Below are 19,390 nucleotides of genomic sequence, written 5' to 3' on the forward strand. Positions count from 1 at the left end.
ACCAGGAGAGGGGACAACCACAATAGCATGGACATAGCACCTGCTTTCAGCAGAATTCTGGATACGCCCTGGGAGTTGGGAGGATCATACATAAAAATAAGACTTGAGCAACTGGATGGGGTCAAGGCATGTACAACCTAGTTGTGTGGACAGGCAAGAACATGTACCAAACTACATGTGACAAAGGAGAATTAACAACAGAGCAATGAAACCAGAGCTCATCAATGCTTAAGCAGATTGGGTATAAGAATGTTAAGATCAGGTAGGCCTAATCAGGGAAAGCATCTGAGAGAGAGGTGCTTTCTGACCTCGGTTTAGGAGGAAAGATGGACAATTGATGGATGGGAGAAGAGGCAGAAGGAAAAGGAGCAGGCCTGACCCAATGCAGGCACTCAATAAATTCTCCAGGGACTGACCTGAACTTAACTGCATGGAAAAATGTCTGAGGTCAGAAGCAGTGATAATACTTGGGAGCAGGAAGTTGATGTCAGAGGAAACAGAAACAAGAATGCCACTGACCACCTGATTAAGGTCAGTAATCAACTCTGCTATGATTGGCTTCAAATATATGACTTTCATGGCAAATAAATATATCATAGAGGTTCACATTAGCACTCATCCCAGTTGCTTATATGGGGAAGGCATTCTTGGAGGGTGCTGTTTAGGAATAGAGTTGAAAGTGTGACTCCAAGTGACTTACAGAGGTTTGATTGACCATCGATGGTGCAGATGACTTAGATGGCCTTATAAGTGAAGAGGAGGGCTGATTTCACATCCTAAGGAGTTTGGGCCAATAAGCTGACAATTGGGGCCAGCTAACAATTTGACCTAATCCTCATTGCTAACCATGTTACTAGAAATAAAATGGCCTTTTGTTTGTGATACCTCTGTGAGCTTAAAGGGTTAGTTGCCTAAATCTGTATGAATGGTTGCCTGTACCAATAATCACCACTGGAGAAGCACAGTTTCTGGTACAATGAAGTCACTCTCTTCCATGTTGTGTGTCACCAGAACCTCCGGGGAAGAATCATGCTGCCCCACTCTGGGCTCCCCTGTGGATAAGGACTGGATAAAAATCTCTACAAAACTCTCTTATAACTAGGCACAGATAAACTGATTTGCTACTGGTAATGGGTAGAAAGTTGATAACATGCCAATGATGAACTGGGAATATACAAGATAGAATAAATGTGACCTGTCTTCCATGAATTTTTATTCTAAAGAAGCAAGCACCCGATGCTCACCATAGTGTCCCCATGAGGGACACTATCTTATTGGCCAGCAAGACTCACAGGGTGAGGAGGTATTTTATGCTCAGCCTCAGTGGGATATTTGCTCCAAGATCAGAACAGTTTTCCTGGTCCAGAGGAGCCCCAAGAGGCCTTCTAACCCAAGCCCCTGGCTTCTAAACCAAACACATTATAATGACTTCATCACTGAGGTCCCACCATCTCCCTCATACACTTACCCTTTCAGGCAGGAATTTCTATACTTAGACCCTCACCCTGCAGAAGAAACCTCTTGTTCTTTGCCCCTCCTTGCAAATATATTCTCCGTGAACTTAGACGAAAAGAATTGCACGTCCAAGTATCTCAGCAGAGCTGGGTCAAATGAGAGATCAAGACTCTAGAACTTTAGGGAAACTTAGTATGGCATAAGAACTGGAAGACCCCGTGGGTCATTACTGCTTCAGAGCCACTTTCAGCTCCACACTGCCACCGTGTGGCCCCAGGGCAAATCCCAGGTCACTCTAGCCTCCTTTTCCCTCTTAAGTGAATGTAGGGGTACAAAGAAGGTGGCTCCTCAGCCCTCAACCTTCCCCCTGCCCCTGCCCTGCTCAAGGAGAACACAATTTTATTTTAGCTTATAAATCCCACTGTCATTGCCTATAGGAAACAAAGATGTCCAGAAATTTATTGAGTTTTATTGGTCAATTGCAACCACATCTCTGGGTTCTGGACTTAGGAATGAGTTGTTGTGGCCTAGGCTGAGGCTATAGCCCCTTGATAGACAAAACACCTATTTATATACAAAACACAGAGTCATCTGGAAAATTACTGGCCTATACCAAACAACATATAAAGCCATTCTGAGAAATGCCCACAGTCAAGCAATTAACCTCCTCCTGCCATCCTCTGCCCTGCCCACCTCCCAACCCCCTGCTCCCACATGCTTTGCATGGACTGATGTACTATATTTCACAGAGTCCACAAAATGGCATAAACATTGACAAAGGTGCTCAGCCCAGGGACAGAATCGTTCAGTTTCCCTTGGGGTGAGCGCTCAGAAACGAGATTGACCCAGAGAGCGCAGGGACCCACCTTCCTGGACCCTATCCAAGTGGACCCTTGTGCTGTTTCTGAATGCCTGTGAGAGCTTCCTACAGGGCCTGCAAAAGCTGCCATTCATAGATCCAGACACGATCCGGTTATTTTCTTCAGGAGCCTCCTGAGTAGGCTCCTGAGGCCCCCACCCCAGCATCCAGCTGTTCCCCACTGGCCTCATCAGAGGACAGCACCAGCTTTCTGGAAAAGGTCAAGTGCAGCTGGTCCATGGCAGGAAGAGTGAGGGCTCCCAAACCACTACCACAAGTAAATCCCCCTTGTGCGATGTAAAACTGGAAATATAATGGTGGGATTATGTGCTACTCTTTGCTATAGAAGGCACAGAGAGGGCATGGGAGGGGCTCTGGCCAACCTTGATTCCAGGTCTCCTCTCCTCTCTACGGTAGACTCTCCTGGGCTCAGTGCCCTGGAAGTCACCCACCAGATGCAATCCCGAGCCAGCCCACTATCCTCTCTAACCAGTAGAGTGTTCTCTAGTCTACAGTCTTGCAAAACCCTCCCAAAAAGCTGGGCAATGTTATTTCTATTTAACAAATGAGGTGCCTGTTGCTTAGAGAGATTAGATAACTTGCCCAAGTTCAAACAGATAGAAAAGAAGTGAGATCATGACTCAAACCCAGGTTTGGGGGTACGAGGCCAGTATCCCCTGGGAGCCGTCATCGTGATGGAGCAAAGATTTACTTAGTACCTACTACGGGCACCAGGGTCAGGAACTGTGGTCTGAAGTGAGGGTGGCTTACATAAGCAGAGGAAGGAACAACTTCAATAGCTCACACTGGCTTGGGAGGCTCCTAAGCCCAGCTTCATTGGGATAGATGGACAGGAAAGAAGTGGTTGGATGTCAGGGACTGACATGAGCAACAGGGTGCAGTGAAGAGAGACAGTGGGTTCCCACATCCACCTTGAGCCTTGGTCCCATTAGGGCCTGTGTCCCACTCTCCAGTTCTCTAATACGGAAGGGTCGGGACACTGCTCACTCAAAACACTCAGCTGGGGTTCTTTTCTTTTAAGGAAGCCTAATGAGACTTCTTAGAGCTAAATGGCCTCTTAAAGAAGTGTATCCCCAAAGCCACAGTCTTTCCTCAAAGCTTCCCTAGGAGTGGAGGGCAGAGAGTGACTCTGTTCCTGAGAGCTGCCCTTAGGAGCTCTTAATTAGATTAGCAATCCCGACATTAGTATAGGTTCATGGGTTTAGCACAGTTCATGGGTTTACAAACCACCTACACACCCACAGTTCTATCTGATCCTCATAATGAAGAGAGCAAGGCCATCGCTGGCAGCACAGTGGCAGAACCAGGACCCAGTTCTGACTTTAGCTGATGCTGTTTCCACCATTAAGACCATTCCTTAGATTAGAACCAGAATCATGGTGGGGGGTTATCCCATGGCATAAATCCCACTGGAGATAACGAGGAGCCGGACCAAGCCCCAGATTATGCCTGCCGGGCTCCCTTGGCATCAACATCACATAACTGGGGGCAAAGGTGGATGGTACGGCCATGGCAGGTCCCAGTGTCACCAGAATTGAGTCAAAGGGCATAAATATCATTGTCATGAAAATCCAGCAATTCTTCTAGAGCCTATTGGTTAGAACGTCCTTAGAGAATGCTTCTCCAGTCTTCCAAAGTCAGGAAAGTTTCGAGCTGGGAAAGACCTTAGAGATCATCTCTGTTCTACAGGTGAGGAGGTGAGGCCCAGAAAGGGAGATCACTTGGCCAAGGTCATACAGATACCACATGGCAGAGCTGAGTTTCCAATCCTGGGCTCTTGATTTGATCACAGCAAGCAAGTGATTCATGTCGAAGCTTGAAGAGCCTCAGCAAATCTAGAGCCATGACTAAGTCACACTTTCTCAAAGGACGTCTCCGCCATACAGCCCCAAGAGGCAGGAACCATGTGGACTCCTTGAAGGAAGGAGGGAGAGCGACCAACCCCTGCTGCCTCCGAGGCTTCCTCTCACTCAGAATTTTATTGTGACCACTTTCATCTTGTCCTTTCCTCATTCTTTCTTCTCACACTCACCCCGAGTGAGTCATTCCACTGAGAATATGCAATACTTCGCCCTGTCACCCACCCTAACTCTAAATGAGGGTGCATGGAGAGAAGAGAAGCAGCATTTGCAGAGTTTTTACCAGTTACCAGGTACTGTGCTAACCCTGCATTTCCCTTCGGCAGACAGGTGGGCATAGCAGGCGAAGCCCCCATACCTATTCACTTTTCTTCATTAAACAATCCTCTCTCTACAGAAAAAACAAAGAAACAAACAAAAACAGAACAGAAACCAAAAAACAAAACCTCAGGATTCAAACAGAGTCCTCGCAGTTTTTCACTCCTTCCCTCTTGAACAGGGATGTGCCAGTCAGGTTAGGATGGGACAAACAAAATAGGAGACCAGCTTCTGAGTCCCTGCTGCCTGTGGACCCTCAGACAGGGCAGCCCTAGTCCTGTCTCAGATCTGGGGCACCACATCTACCACATGTGTGGTCCCCAGACACCCTGTGAATATGGCAGGATCAGGAAAGAAGACAGTCTCATTCTCCCTGACTCCCAGCGTGTGAGATTGGGAGCAGATGAGGGCAGCTGGGTCACCAAGAGTAGGAGCAACTATTCTGGCCTCCTCGCCCTGCCTCAAACTGGGATCCCCTAACTCCAGCCTTGATGCTCCCAGCATTTACACCCAGTGCTGAGACGGGCAGAGATCCTCCGCCAGACTCCAGGGAGTGTTCCCTAAAAGATGCGGGTCTCGGTGGTGTTGTCCCCGTCCACCTGCTCTTCATCCTTCGGTGAGTCTTTGGGCCCTGGCCTCCCGCTGAGTCTGGGGCTGAGGCCAAGGGCAGGTGTGCCGGTGGAACGGGTCAGCAGCATGGTACGGCGGCTGGACGGGCTGCCGTTGGAGAGCTGTCTGTGCATCCTGGGCCCAGGCCCCCCACAGCAGGCCAGACGGCGCAGGGAATGTGGCCACTGGTGGCTGTTGAAGCCCATGTAGATCCAGGGGTTGCAGCAGCTGCTGAGGTTGCCCAAAAGCATGGAGATGGTGAAAGCCACATTGGTTGAATCTGCCAAGAGAGAAGCACAAGAACTTCAGAGCTTGAAGAGACCAGGGAGAGAGTCCTAGTCTTTACTGAACAGAGAAGGAAACTGAATCCAAGAGAGGACCAGGGACTCATGTGGGGTTCTATAATTAGAAAGGGACACGGCTGGGGCTTGAACCTGGGACTCCTGACTCCAGAGTTTTGCCTCACTGATTTATGTGTTCATTTTGTACTACAGGGTGATGATAGGAGCTGAGGCTTGCTCTGAGTTGACTTTAGAGATGCACACATAGTCAGGGACAGGACCAGCCCAAATAGGAGACACTACCTTTGTTCCAAAACCTCGATCTTAAATCCCCTAAAGGATGTAGAGCCAGGATGAGGCAACTGACAGCTGGGGGTAGGGGCAGGGCAAGGAGACAGACAGCTTCTCACCAAAGACTCAGGGACAGGCGGCCAGGAGGCCAGTGTGCTGTAGAGGGAAACTGGGCATATTGGAAAGTAAGTTTAAAGTAATGAATGTCTGCCCCACTCAAAGGCCCCAGGGGGTTTCTGTTTTTCTGAGGGAGCACATTTTCTGAGGGACACTTAGTTCCTGTACTCCTTGCTCAGAGAGGCCCTTGGTAAGTGCTAAGTCACTCTACACGTGGCCTGAGGGGCAGGCTGATGGTGATGGTGAGTACAGCAGGTGAGCAGGAAAGCCTGTACTGGCTGAGTGGCAGGATCCCCATCTTCTCATAGGTTCTTTGATAAAGGGGCGAATGGCCTTTTCATCCTGGTGCCATCAGCTTAGCCGTGCTTGTTGGGAATAAAGCCATGCCAGGGATAAAGCCTGGCCCATAAAGGCCTTGATTTGACTCCTGGCTCCATCTCCTACTAGCTGTGGCACTTTGGACCAGTTATTCCACCTCTCTGAATCTCAGGTTACTCAGATATCAAGTAGAGAAGGGCACCTCTAAGTAGCACAAGGCCTGAATGTTCTTGGCACTAGAAGGCCCTCTTTCCTTCTATTCTGTGCTTGACTAGAGCAGGACGGTCCCTACATCTGTTTAGGATTAATACACCCATTGCTTAAAGGGTAACTTATAAATAGTCTCTGGTCCAGAGTGGTGTCTGAAAGGAGGTTAAGAAGGGGTACGATGGGACTGTGAGTTCAGTATTGCTGTCACACTTCTCTTGCAGAGTTGTGTTAATGTCATGAACAGCCTTCCCCTTACTTCATCTCTCCAGAAAAGCAGTGTTTGGCTTGACTGTGTCCTAGGATAAGCAAAATGAGATTAGAAACAAAAGCACAGGAAGGGGGACCACTCCCTAAGAGCTGGTAGGAAGTGGTAGCCTATGTCTGCTGGCCTGTGAACCCTCAGGAAGCTTCCAGAGGGAACTGTGTACAGGGGCTCCCTGGGGCAGTCACATGCTGCCCCCATTGTATACCCCAAGCGGTGCAGAAGATGTGATGCACACAGTCACCTCTCTTCACCGACTTGTCCCCATACCCCACTCTTCTTAGGGGAGCAGGAACAGATGTCTTTGAATACCACTCTCCAACATTTTGGCTGCCCAGACACAGCACCTACCTTTTTGAGGACAAGCTCACCCTCAAATGGCCTGACCCTCTGGCAGTGTCTAAAACTTAGGAGGCGGCCATCTACCTCACTCCAAAAAATGGTCAGAGCAAGGCCTCCCCCATGCCAACTGGAACAGTCCTCTTGGAGGGTCCCATTTTGTTTTTCATGTAGGAGGAAGGCTCCTCTCCTCATCACTTTCAGAGCCGGAGTTATGGGGATGGGGGCATGGAGCTGAGGAAAAAACAAGGAGATCCCGGGCGTGGCTTCTACTCTTCACTGTGCCAAGACCAAGCTGTGTGGTCTTGGGCAAGCCATGTTTCCTCTCTGAGCCTCTGCGTTCTCATTAGCAAGACAAAATTTTAAAATATGGAAATTTCACGTAAAAGATACTCACATGGCAATTTTGGTTAGAGGGGAGTTGCAGCTGTCCTATTTACATGGGACAGGCACCACCTTTCTTAACTGCTTTACTCATGTATTACCTGCCTGGCCCTGGGAGCCACTGCGACCCTGTCCTAATACTCTTGTTCTCTCTTCTCCACATTTTTCCACCTCATGCTCCCAGCCCCACGCCCCACCAGACCCCACACTTGCCTTCATCAGGGGCATTCTCATCCCACACAGACCACATCTGGACGCTAAAGAAAGGCGCCCAGCAGGCGATGTAGGCCAGCACAATGACGAAGGTCATCCTCACGGTCCGGATCTTGGCCCGTGAGATGGTGCTGATGCTGTTGACCCGGGATGGCAGCCCCCGCGTGGCTGCAGCTGGGGCAGAAGGGGATGAGGGCCTGTTCCACGTCCTCCAACCCCCTCCTTCTACTTGCCAGGCCTCGGTCTTGACTTTTAGGTTCTTACAGATTTCACGACAGATGAGGCTGTAGCAGGCTGTGAGCACGGCCACGGGCAGGATGAAGAGGGCCAGGGTGGTCCAGGTGATGTAGGCCTGTGGCCCCCAAGGAAAGCGGAAGTCTGCCCAGCAGTCCAGCACACCGGAGCCCTGGACCACCTCTCGTAAAGAAAAAATGAAGACTTGAGGGAGGCTAAGGATGGCAGCCAGCAGCCAGGGAGCTGCGATGAGTGGGTAGGTGGACTGACTGGGCGGCTGGAGGCTGCGCAGGGGGTGACAAACAGCCAGGTAGCGGTCCAGTGTCATGGCCAGCAGCATGTAGGTGGAGGCGAACATGCTGAGCACCTGCAGGTACTTGACCGCCCGGCAGAGGAGGTCAGGGCCCTGGAAGCGGTAGGTGATGTCCCACAGCAGCTGGGGCAGCACCTGGAAGAGCGCCACGCCCAGGTCCGTCAGGGCCAGGTGCCGCACGAACAGGTGCATGCGGGAGTGCTTGCCACCCAGCTGTCCCACGATCAACAGCACAGTCAGGTTGCCCCCTGTCGCCAGCACCAGGACCGTGGCCAGGATGCCAATCTCCACCTTGGCCAGCTCCTCATCCCGGCCCAGCCAGGGTGTGGTGGCATTGGGGGCAGAGAGGGGGGTCCTGGGGGTGGGGATGGCAGTCCAAGGAGGCCCAGAATCCATGGTGGAAGTTTACTGGGAGGGACGGGGAGGAGGGAGAGGAATGGATGGAGAGGATGCGGGTGAGTGGAGAGGCTGGATGAATGAGATGGAGTGGGGAAGGGAAGGTTTAAGAGGGAAGAAAGGAGAAAATGTGGGGGATGACCAGAAGGCTGAAATTGGGTGGAAATCGTTAAGAGGATGGGGATAGAGAGGATAAGGGAGAATGAGATAAGGAAGGAGAAGATGCTGATCCCAGAGAGGGGAAGGGGAACCCAGGAGCGAAGGGAAGGAGGGGTCAGGGAGGCAAGGTGTCAGGAAGGGAAGACTAGATGAAGCTGTGCAAGGTGAGGCCTCTGGAAGGGAAAGAAGCCTGGGGGAGCTGGCACCACTCCCAAACCCAGCCCAAATTCACTTTCTCCAAACTTTTCGGGAAGCGGAAAGCGGATGTCCCTAAGTCTACTCGGAGGCGCGGTCAGCGCAGCGCATGAGCCCCGGCCGGCGGGCGGCGACCAGCTGCAGCGAGAGCCCGGCGTCTCTGCCACAGCCGGTTTCGTGCGCTCGCAGCCCGAGCGCCGCGGCCCCTCGGCGCGCCGCTTGGCTCCTGCAGGGGAGGGAGGAGTGACATCCACGGACCCAGCCGGAGGAAGGACTGAGAGCCTGGCTGGAGGGGTGGGGTGGGTGTCGGGGGAGGTTCCCTGACGGGGGACAGAGGGGGAGGTGGACCAGGGACAGGAAGCAAGAGAAGCGACGACGCGAGCAAGCGCTCACCAGCCGGCGGGACACGGACCCGCAGACAGACAGCCTCAGCTTGGCTCCCACCTGGAATCCTCGGACTGTCTCCCAAGACAGGTGCACACCGGGGGGATGGGTGGTGGCCACCCACTTACGTAGGGTCCCCAAGCCTGGCAGCGCTGTTGGGTCCCTGTCGGGGGCTCCCCATTAGCCCACCAAGAGTCCAAAATCTGCAGGGGTGGCCAGGTGGGCGAGGCAGGGCCCCAGATGGAGCTCTCGGCCCTTGGGAGGGACGTCTGACTGCAGACTCTGGTGGAGACTTGGAGCCATAAAGGGGGGAAGAAAATGTGAGGATGTGTTTGGAGAGGGGGCAGTAGTGGTGACAGGAGAAAGGTGGGGTGGGAGGAGCTAGACCTGGAGTCCTGGGGTTCTGGGGAAGGCTTAACCCCCAGCCTCCCAGAAGTCTTTCACCAGCAGTAGCCTAAAGGCAGTTAACCACCCTGTGAGATAGAAAAGTGAGGCTGCAGAAGTTACATGACTTGCTCTAGGAGATCACAGAACTGCTAAAGCAGTAGAGGCAGGACCAGATCCAGCACAATGTGCTTTTCCCAGAGCAGCCTTGACTAATACCCAGTGTGTGAGAGGCACTGGTGCAATAAAAATAGACCACCAGGGCCCAGAAGAAGCTTACAGCTGAGCGGAGGAAGTAGTGTGTGGTACTGATTGTGGAATTCACTTTATTTTCATTACATATAGGAGGTGGATTATTGGGGCTCTCCAGAGCAGATAGGAAGTTCCATAGGAGTGACAATAGCATCGTCTACCACCCTCAGAAAGGGCAGGCCCATCATCATACCAGAGGTCCCCTTGTCTCACCTTATAATCAAACCAGACCCCTCTTTACAGTGTCACCCACCCACCCATGCATCCAATTTACATCACTCTTTTTTTTTAAACAGATACAACTTTATTTTTTTTTTTAACATACAATAAACTGCATATATTTAGAGTGTACAATTTGGTATCCCAATCTCCCAATTCATTCCCCCCCAACCCTCCCCACTTTCCCCACTTGGTGTCCATATGTTTGTTCTCTACATCTGTATCTCTATTTCTACCTTGCAAACTGGTTGATTTGTACCATTTTTCTATAGTCCGCATATATGTGTTAATATACGGTATTTGTTTTTCTCTTTCTGACTCACTTCACTCTGTATGACAGTCTCCAAGTCCATCCATGTCTCTAGAAATGTCCCAGTTTCCTTGCTTTTTACAGCTGAGTAATATTCCATTGTATATATGTACCACATCTTTTTTATCCATTTATCTGTTGATGGACATTTAGGTTGCTTCCATGTCCTGGCTATTGTAAATAGTGCTGCCATGAACATGGGAGTGCATGTGTCTTTCTGAATTATGGTGTTCTCTGGATATATGCCCAGCAGTGGGATTGCTGGGTCATATGGTAGTTCTATTTTTAGTTTTGCAAGGAACCTCCATACTGTTTTCCATAGTGGCTGTATCAATTTACATTCCCACCAACAGTGCAAGAGCATTCCCTTTTCTCCACACCCTCTCCAGCATTCACTCTTTGTAGATTTTCTGATGAAGCCCATTCTGACCGGTGTGAGGTGATACCTCATTGTCATTTTGACTTGCATTTCTCTAATAATTAGTGATGTTGAGCAGCTTTTCATGTGCCTCTTGGCCATCCATATGTCTTCTTTGGAGAAATGCCTATTTAGGTCTTCTGCCCATTTTTTGATTGGGTTGCTTGTTTTTTTGATATTGAGCTGGATGAACTGTTTATATATTTTGGGGATTGGTCCTTTGTCTGTTGATTCATTTGCAAATATTTTCTCCCATTATGAGGGCTGTCTTTTCATCTCGCTTATAGTTTCCTTTGCTGTGCAGAAGCTTTGAAGTTTCATTAGGTCCCACTTATTTATTTTTGTTTTTATTTCCATTACACTAGGGGGTGGATCAAAAAAGATCTTGCTGTTATTTACGTCAAAGAGTGTTCTTCCTATGTTTTCCTCTAGTAGTTTTATAGTGTCTGGCCTTACATTTAGGTCTTTAATCCATTTGGAGTTTATTTTTGTGTATGGTGTTAGGGAGTGTTCTAATCTCATTCTTTTACATGTAGCTGTCCAGTTTTCCCAGCACAACTTATTGAAGAGGCTGCCTTTTCTCCATTGTATATCCTTGCCTCCTTTGTCATAGATTAGTTGACCATAGTTTATCTCTGGGCTTTCTATTCTGTTCCATTGATCTGTATTTCTGTTTTTGTGCCAGAACCATACTGTCTTCATCACTGTAGCCTTGTAGTATAGCCTGAAGTCAGGAAGCCTGAATCCACCAACTCCGTCTTTACTTCTCAAGATTGCTTTGGCTATTTGGGGTCTTTTGCGTTTCCATACAAATCATAAAATTTCTTGTTCTAGTTCTGTGAAAAATGCCATTGGTAATTTGATGGGGATTGCATTGAATCTGTAAATTGCTTTTGGTAGCATAGTCTCTGCCATAAACAGCCTACACATTCATTTGCACTTCACCCCACTCCATAGATCAAACACTCACCATTTCCCACCTAAAATACACTGGCATCCTCCTTTGGTGCTCTGAAGCCCAAGCCCTAACTTATTAAGGATCTTGCTCTTTATGAATGATTAAGTCTCTCTACTGGATCATTCCCATCTGTGGGCAAACAAACTCTACTGTTGTGCATTTAAAAAACATATATACAACCCACCTCAGACACTAGACCCCATCTCCAGCTGTTACACTCTCTTCCCCTTAACAGCAAAACTCAAAATGGCTGCCATTTCTTGATGTATTCATTTAAGATTATATGTATGTAAACATATGTTTTTAAAATGTTACATATTACATAAATGATATCATACTACATATACCATTCTGGAACTTGCCTTTTAAATTCTGCTTTATTTTTGAGATTTGTCCCTGATAATACATAGGTCTAGTTCATCTAGTTTATACTGCATACTATTCAAGTATGTGAATTAAAACATTTTATTTATTCAGTGCTCTATTTTTATAATTTAGGTTATTTCCAGCCCTTTTTTTTTTTGCTATTTATTTTTTTTAATGCTACAATGAACATTCTTATATATGTGTCTGTGTTCATGTGTGAGAATTTCTCTCAGGTGTACATATAGAAGTAGATGCTTGATATCAGTATTGTTGTGTCACACAATGCATGAATGAATTTTCAGTTAGATAGGACCATATCTTGAATTTTATCTCCAAATTTGTTCTATTGATTTATTCTCTCACCAGCTGCATTTGAGTTTCTCATCATTCTCACAGTCAGACTTTTTAATTTTCACCTATCTGATAGGTATGAAATACCTAGCATGTTGCTTTTATTTTCTGTTTCTCTGATGACTATTTTGAGGATCTTGAATGTATTTATTTATTGCTTGGATTTCCTCTTCTGTGAGTTGTTTATATCCTCTGCACTATTTTTTATTAGGTGGTTTTTCTTATCAGTTTGTAGGAAGTCTCTATATGTTCTGTTATGAATCTTTTATGTATTCTGATATGTTGCAGGTGTCTTCTCTAATATGTCACTTATCTTTTAATTTTGTTTTTGGGGTCATCTGTTGTTACAAAGAAAGTTTAAATTTTAATGAAATCAATATTTTCTTTTATCGTTTCTGCTTTTTGTGTCTATCTCAAGAACAGAGATATCTCATATTTTTTTCTAACAGGTTTAACATTTGTTTTTCACTCTTTAGGTCTTTAGTCCATTCAGAATTCATCGTGTGCATCTGTGAGGTAAGACTCTAACTTCATTTTTTTTTTTCCCACGTGGCAAACCAGTTAATTTATTGAGCACTCCATCATTTCCCACTGTCACCTGTATAATACATTGTTTCAAAACATGCATGGGGCTATTTCTGGGATCTCTGGTCTATTCCATTGTTTTATTTTTCTATCCCTGCTCTAATATTTCACTGTTTTAGGTACTAAAGCTTTATAATAAACTTTAATGTAGAGTAAAAAGCAAGCCTCCCTCTTGCTCTTATTTTCAAAATGGTTTTCACTGTTTTGAAATTGTGAAGTTTGGTATCAGTTTGTCTAGTTCCACACAAACTTCTATTGAGCTTTTGACTGAAAGCATTGAATTTTGAGAATAATTTGGGGGAGAATTGACATATTTATGGTTTTATTCAGATCTATTTTTATGTCCTTCAATAATATGTTATAATATTCTTCATAAATGTTTTCCACCTTTTGATAGAATTATTCCCACATACCTAACAACTTCTGTTGCCATTATCATAGAATGTTGTTCTATCACATTTTCTAATAACTAATTAGTTATTGCCAATATTCAGGAACAACATTGGTTTTTGTAACTTGGTCTTAAATTCAGCAATTTTGCTGTACATTCTTATATTAGTAAATTATTTTGGACTATCTATGCATATAATGTCTGCAAACAACAATCATTTTTTGTCTTTGTTCTGAATGTATTTAGTTCTTATTTATTTTTCTCGTCTTAGTGTGATAGCTAAGACTCTGCTACAATATTGAAGGGCAGGCAACATTGATTTCTGACTTTAGTGAAAGTGCTTCTAAAGTTTAACCATTAAGTATATTTATGGTAGGTCCTCTTCACATTTTTTGTAATCACTTTTTTTTTAATAGATAAGAAACCAGTTGAGTTTTTTTAAAAATTGTTTATTTATTTATATGTTTACTTATTTTTTTGGCTGTGTTAGGTCTTCGTTCCTGCGTGCAGGCCCTCTCTAGTTGCGGCAAGTGGGGGCTACTCTTCGTTGCGGTGAGTGTGGCTTCTCTTGTTGTGGATCACAGGCTCTAGGCTCTCAGGCTTCAGTAGTTGCAGCACGTGGGCTCAGCAGCTGTGGCACACAGGCTTAGTTGCTCCGAGGCATGTGGGGTCTTCCTGGAACAGGGATCGAACCCGTGTGCCCTGCATTGGCAGGTGGATTCTTAACCACTGCGCCACCTAGGAAGTCCTGGCAGGTGGATTCTTAACCACCGTGCCACCAGGGGAGTCCCACTCTTCACTTTTTAATTTTTAAAATATATTTATTTTTTACATGCACATAGTATAAAGAGTCAAATGACTCTATTCTGGAGTTATGATACTACCCCTAGGGGTAATAATAACTTTCTTCCATTGAAGTTTTCTCATTAAAGAAAAGTTTAATCATATACAAAAGTAGAGAGAATATCATAAGGAAACCCCATGTTTCCATCACCTAGCTCTAACAATTATCAACAGATAGCCAATTTTGTTTTATCTACCTCTTTGTCCACTTCCCCTCTACCCCAAAATTGTCTTGATGCAAATGTCAGACATCATATCATTTCATCAGTAAATACTTCAGATGTATTGCTAAAGAAATAGGATTCTTAAATATAACTATACTATCCCCCAGACTATATGAGTAATTCACTAACATTACCAAATATTCAGTCAGCTTTCACAGTTCCTTGATTGTCCAATAAAAATGGTTTATTGTCTTAAACTTGTTAACAGTTTGTCTGAATCCAGGTTCTAAAAAATTCATACATTGGCATCAGTTAATGTTCCACTTCCATCGTTTTGTTTTCCTTGTTCCTTGTAATTTTGTTTTTATTGTTTTATCCTGTAGTTTTCCATAATCTGTATTTTGAGCTTTGCATCCCTGTGAAGTTGTTTAATAAATCCCTCTGTTTACTGAGGACTGATAAGATTCTAGCCAAATATTTTCTTAGCAAAAGTACTTCATAGGTATTATTGGATGCTCCCATCAGGGATAAATAATGTCTGATTGCCTATCTTTTTGTGATGTCAGCGGCCAGTAATAGATCCATTGCCTAGATCTATTAATTCATCAGGATTGCAAAATCATTATATTCTAATTCTATCATTCCTGCATTGCTTATTAACTTAAATAATCCTATAAAGAGAATCTTCTCTTGGTCAACTATTTGGTCACCCTGAGGTACAGTTTGTACAGAAAAGATGAAATTAGTGTTCAGTATTGTTCCATTATTAATAGTTTTCAAAACAATGAATTGGTTCCCTGGAATTCTTCAAATATATTCAGTGTGTTTCAATCACTTATAATTATTATTTTGATGCTCTGATTGTTCCACTTTTGGTCAATGGGAGCTTATTTATGTTGGCACCTGAGTCCGTTTGTATTTGTGTTGTTCATTTGGCAATAAATATTAATCATTTTAATGTACATTTCTTTTAATTGAGATATAATTCACATACCATAAAATGCATCTTCTTTATTGAATGAAAGATTCTTTAAATTCTATAGTGCTTGACAATTTTCAAAAGTTTCACACACATGATTTCATATAATTCCGTAATAAACCCACTGTTCACCCTAACCCTATTCTGCCCCTGCCCCCTTTCCTCTCCCCACTGGTAACCACTAGTATGTTCTCTATATCTGCGAGTCTGCTTCTGTTTTGTTTCATTCACTAGTGTGTTGTATTTCTTAGATTCCACATATAAGTGATATCACACAGAATTTGTCATTCTCTGACTTATTTTGCTTAGCATAATGCTCTCCAAGTCCATCCGTGTTGCTGCAGATGGCAAAAGTTCATTCTTTTTTTATAGCTGAGTAGTATTGTGTGATATATATATATATATTTCATATGGGCACAGGTTGCTTCCATACTTTGGCAATTGTAAATAATGCTGCTATGAAGGTTGGGGTGCATGTATCTTTTTGAATTAGTGTACAGTTCAGTGGTTGTTAGTATAGTAAAATTGTTGTGCAACCATCATCACCATCTAATTCCAGAATATTTTCATCATCCCCAAAAGAAATCCCATACCCATCAGCAGTCACTCCCCATTTCTCCTTCCTCTCAGCCTCCAGCAAGCACTATCTGCTTTCTGTCTCTATGGCTTTTCCCATTCTGAACATTTTAGATAAATGAAATCATACAATATGTGGCCTTTGTGTCTGGATTCTCTCTCTCAGCATAATGTTTTCAAGGTTCTTCCATGAACCTATATGTATCATTACTTTATTCCTTTTTATGACTAAATAATATTCCATTGTATGAATGTACATTTTATGTATCCATTCATCAGCTGATGGGCCTTTGGTTTGTTTCCACTTTTTGGCTACTATGAATAATACTGCTATGAACATTCAGGGATAAGTTTTTGTGTGAACATATGTTGTTGGTTCTCTTGGGTACATACCTAGAAATGGAATTGCTGGGTTGTATTTGGTAACTAACTTTTTAAGGAACTGCCAAACTGTTTTCCAAAGAAGCTGAATCACTTTGTCCTGAGTCCTTTGGACAAAACCTTAGTTTTCTTTGATAGCTCTCTTACTTTTAGGTGTGACAAGGCATTTTTTATATAAGTATCATACTGAACACATTTTTCTCCACTTAATTTTGTTTTCACTTAATGTATCCTGAAGATCACTTCATAGGAGGATAGAGAAATATTCCTCTTTCCTTTTTGCAGTTGCTTAGTACTCAGTTTGTAGAAGTACCATAGTTTATTCCTCCAATCCTCTTTGATGGGCATTCTGTTGGTATCCAGTCTTGCTGTTAAAAATAGTGCTGCAGGGCTTCCTAGGTGGCACAGTGGTTAAGAATCTGCCTGCCAATGGAGGGGACACGGGTTCGATTCCCTGCTCCAGGAAGATCCCACATGCCACAGTGCAACTAAGCCCGTGAGCCACAACTATTGAGCCCATGTGCCACAACTACTGAAGCCCATGCACCTAGAGCCCGTGCTCCGCAACAAGAGAAGCCACCGCAATGAGGAGCCCACGCACCACAACAAAGAGTAGCCCCTGCTCTCCACAACTAGGGAAAGCCCACGTGCAGCAATGAAGATCCAACACAGCCAATAAACAAACAAACAAAAAACCCACAGGGAGAGACCATTTCATACCCGCCAGATTGACCAAAAAATAAAAAATAAAAAAATAAATAGTGCTGCAATAAATTGCCATATATATATTTCCTATATTTTGCCAGTATATATTTGTGATAGATGCCTAGAAATTAGATTGCTGGATTTTAAAGTATTTACATAAACAATTTTGCTATATATTGCCAAATTCTCCTCTGTAGGGATTGGACCAACTTGCATTTCTACTAGGAATGTATGAGAGAGTGTTTCCCCATAGTCTTGCCAATAGTGTATTCTTAAATTTTGGATTTTTGCTAATCTAAGTTAAAACTAATATTCTCAATATGGTTTTAATTTGCCTGTTTTTTTATCATGACTGAGGTTGAACATCTTAATGTTACGAGCCATTCATATTTCTTTTTTAAAAAAATAAATAAATGTTTATTGGCTTTGTTGGGTGTTGCTGCGCGTGGGTTTTCTCTAGTTGCAGAGAGCGGGGACTACTCTTTGTGGCGGTATGTGGGCTTCTCAGTGCGGAGGCTTCTCTTATTGTGGTGCATGAGCTCTAGGCTCTCGGGCTTCAGTAGTTGTGGCTCGAGGGCTCTAGAGCACAGACTCAGTAGTTGTGGCACATGGGCTTAGTTGCTCTGTGGCATGTGGGATCTACCCGGGCCAGGGCTTGAACCCGTGTCCCCTGCATTGGCAGGCAGATTCTTAACTACTGCACCACCAGGGAAGTCCCATATTTCTTTTTCTAATAATTATTGATATCTCTCATCAATTTTTCTGTGACTGTTGACCTTTTAATTCTCTCTTTTGGAAACTTTATATACTTTGGTAATTAACTTTTGCCTGACATTTAACTTGCAATTTTTTTTTCATTTTGTCATTGATCTTTTTACATGATTCATGGCATTTCTTGACAGAGACAACAATTCTTAACTCATTTAGTATTTATGTACTAGTAACCTCTATATTTCTAAATAACAAACATGTACTATTACTTCTTAGTTTTTATTTTAAGCATTATTTATTGATTTTGCCTTTCAACATAGACCCACTGCTCATGCATATTTCCTATACCTCCATCTTCCCAATAGAGTAATGGGAATTGTGACTTGTGAGTCTCCATCTGAGACTGACTTTGTATGAACTGAAAGTTGAATCTTTAAGAAATGATAAAAATTGGTAAAGCCTCTCACTCAAAACATTTAAGAATTTAAGAAAGACATGATTCATCCTCAAATAATTGAATCTAATCCTTTACAAAAAGATTTGGTTCCATAGATTTGAATGTTGGTTTCTACATTACTAACTAGTAGACCAAATGCAGAGAAATAAAAACTGAAATTATTAGATGCCACTTCAATTAAAGAAGAAAGAAAGGTTCTGTTTTCATACGTTCAACTTGAACATACTGTTTTCAGGAATAGACCTACTATGAAAAATAGAATTTATTTATATATTTATCAGTAACTCTTCTTTTAATAATCATCTATTTTGGCCAAAAGGGTGAGCTCAAAGTCCTTCCCACATTATTATTGGCCAGTTAAGAGTGGAGAATGTGTGTCCCTCTTGTGTCATGCCATGACTTTGGCAGAAAAAAGTAAGGGCATTTTCCTCCTGTAGCCTCTGGGTGCCTGGTCTGCAGAGGCCTCTTCTGGTTGGGCCAGAGCTGGCACTTTAGAGAGATGCCTGGTTCCTTGTTGTCACACCCGTCATCCACCAGGTGCTGGCCTTTCTGCTTCCCTGGTAACCCTTGATCCACGGTCCCATAAACGTTTAAATGGAGGAAGTGGTCTGGGGAACATGGGCCGTTATGGGGACTAATGCATCTTTTACAGCCTTGGTGTTGCCACCATCTTCCGTTAAATTGGTTTAACCCCGAGACTGATGGAAAGCGAATGGGTAAAAGAAGTTGGGATAGAGAATGTGAGGGTTGGCTGAACTGGTGTTGATCTCAGGAACTCTCCAGAAGTCTCCACTTTGTTCCTCTCACAAAACATCTTGAAAAGTCCTAGAATGTTGGAGTTGAAAGGGACTTATACCTTGGTTCAGACCAGGAGGCTGAGGAATGATGGAAAGGATCTCAGAGGCCATCAAGTCCCATTCGCTCCTTTTCCAGAAGAAAGTCCAACCTGAAAGCCAGAGATGCTAGTGAGGCTCTCAACACCACATGGATATCGAAGGTGAGAGCCTGACCAGGAGCCAAGGCTGTCCACGTGCTCTTTCCTCCATCGGTCCCTCTGGACAGTGGTTTTCCACCCTGGCTGCATGTGTGAATCTCAAGAACAAATTGTAAAGTGCCCAGGCCC

General features: G+C 44.5%; 1 protein-coding gene across 1 annotated transcript; it reads right to left on the reverse strand.

The window, feature by feature from the left end:
• Positions 1 to 5,072: 5,072 nt before the first annotated feature.
• On the reverse strand, positions 5,073 to 8,479 carry AVPR1B (arginine vasopressin receptor 1B). Its single transcript, XM_057728952.1, has 2 exons — positions 7,537 to 8,479; positions 5,073 to 5,401 (listed from the first exon to the last, which is right to left on the reverse strand). Exons 1-2 carry the CDS (start codon positions 8,477 to 8,479, stop codon positions 5,073 to 5,075), a joined length of 1,272 nt encoding a protein of 423 aa, XP_057584935.1.
• Positions 8,480 to 19,390: the final 10,911 nt, after the last annotated feature.

This window comes from Hippopotamus amphibius, chromosome 3, assembly GCF_030028045.1.
Source record: "Hippopotamus amphibius kiboko isolate mHipAmp2 chromosome 3, mHipAmp2.hap2, whole genome shotgun sequence".
NCBI lineage: Eukaryota > Metazoa > Chordata > Mammalia > Artiodactyla > Hippopotamidae > Hippopotamus > Hippopotamus amphibius.

Bases quoted from the DNA above. Each gene is read 5' to 3' on its own strand.
- AVPR1B (XM_057728952.1), bottom strand. From the start codon at position 8,479: ATGGATTCTGGGCCTCCTTGGACTGCCATCCCCACCCCCAGGACCCCC. The intron at 5,402-7,536 runs GCAAGTGTGGGG...CTCTCTTGGCAG, and splicing joins TGAGAATGCCCCTGATGAAG to ATTCAACCAATGTGGCTTTC.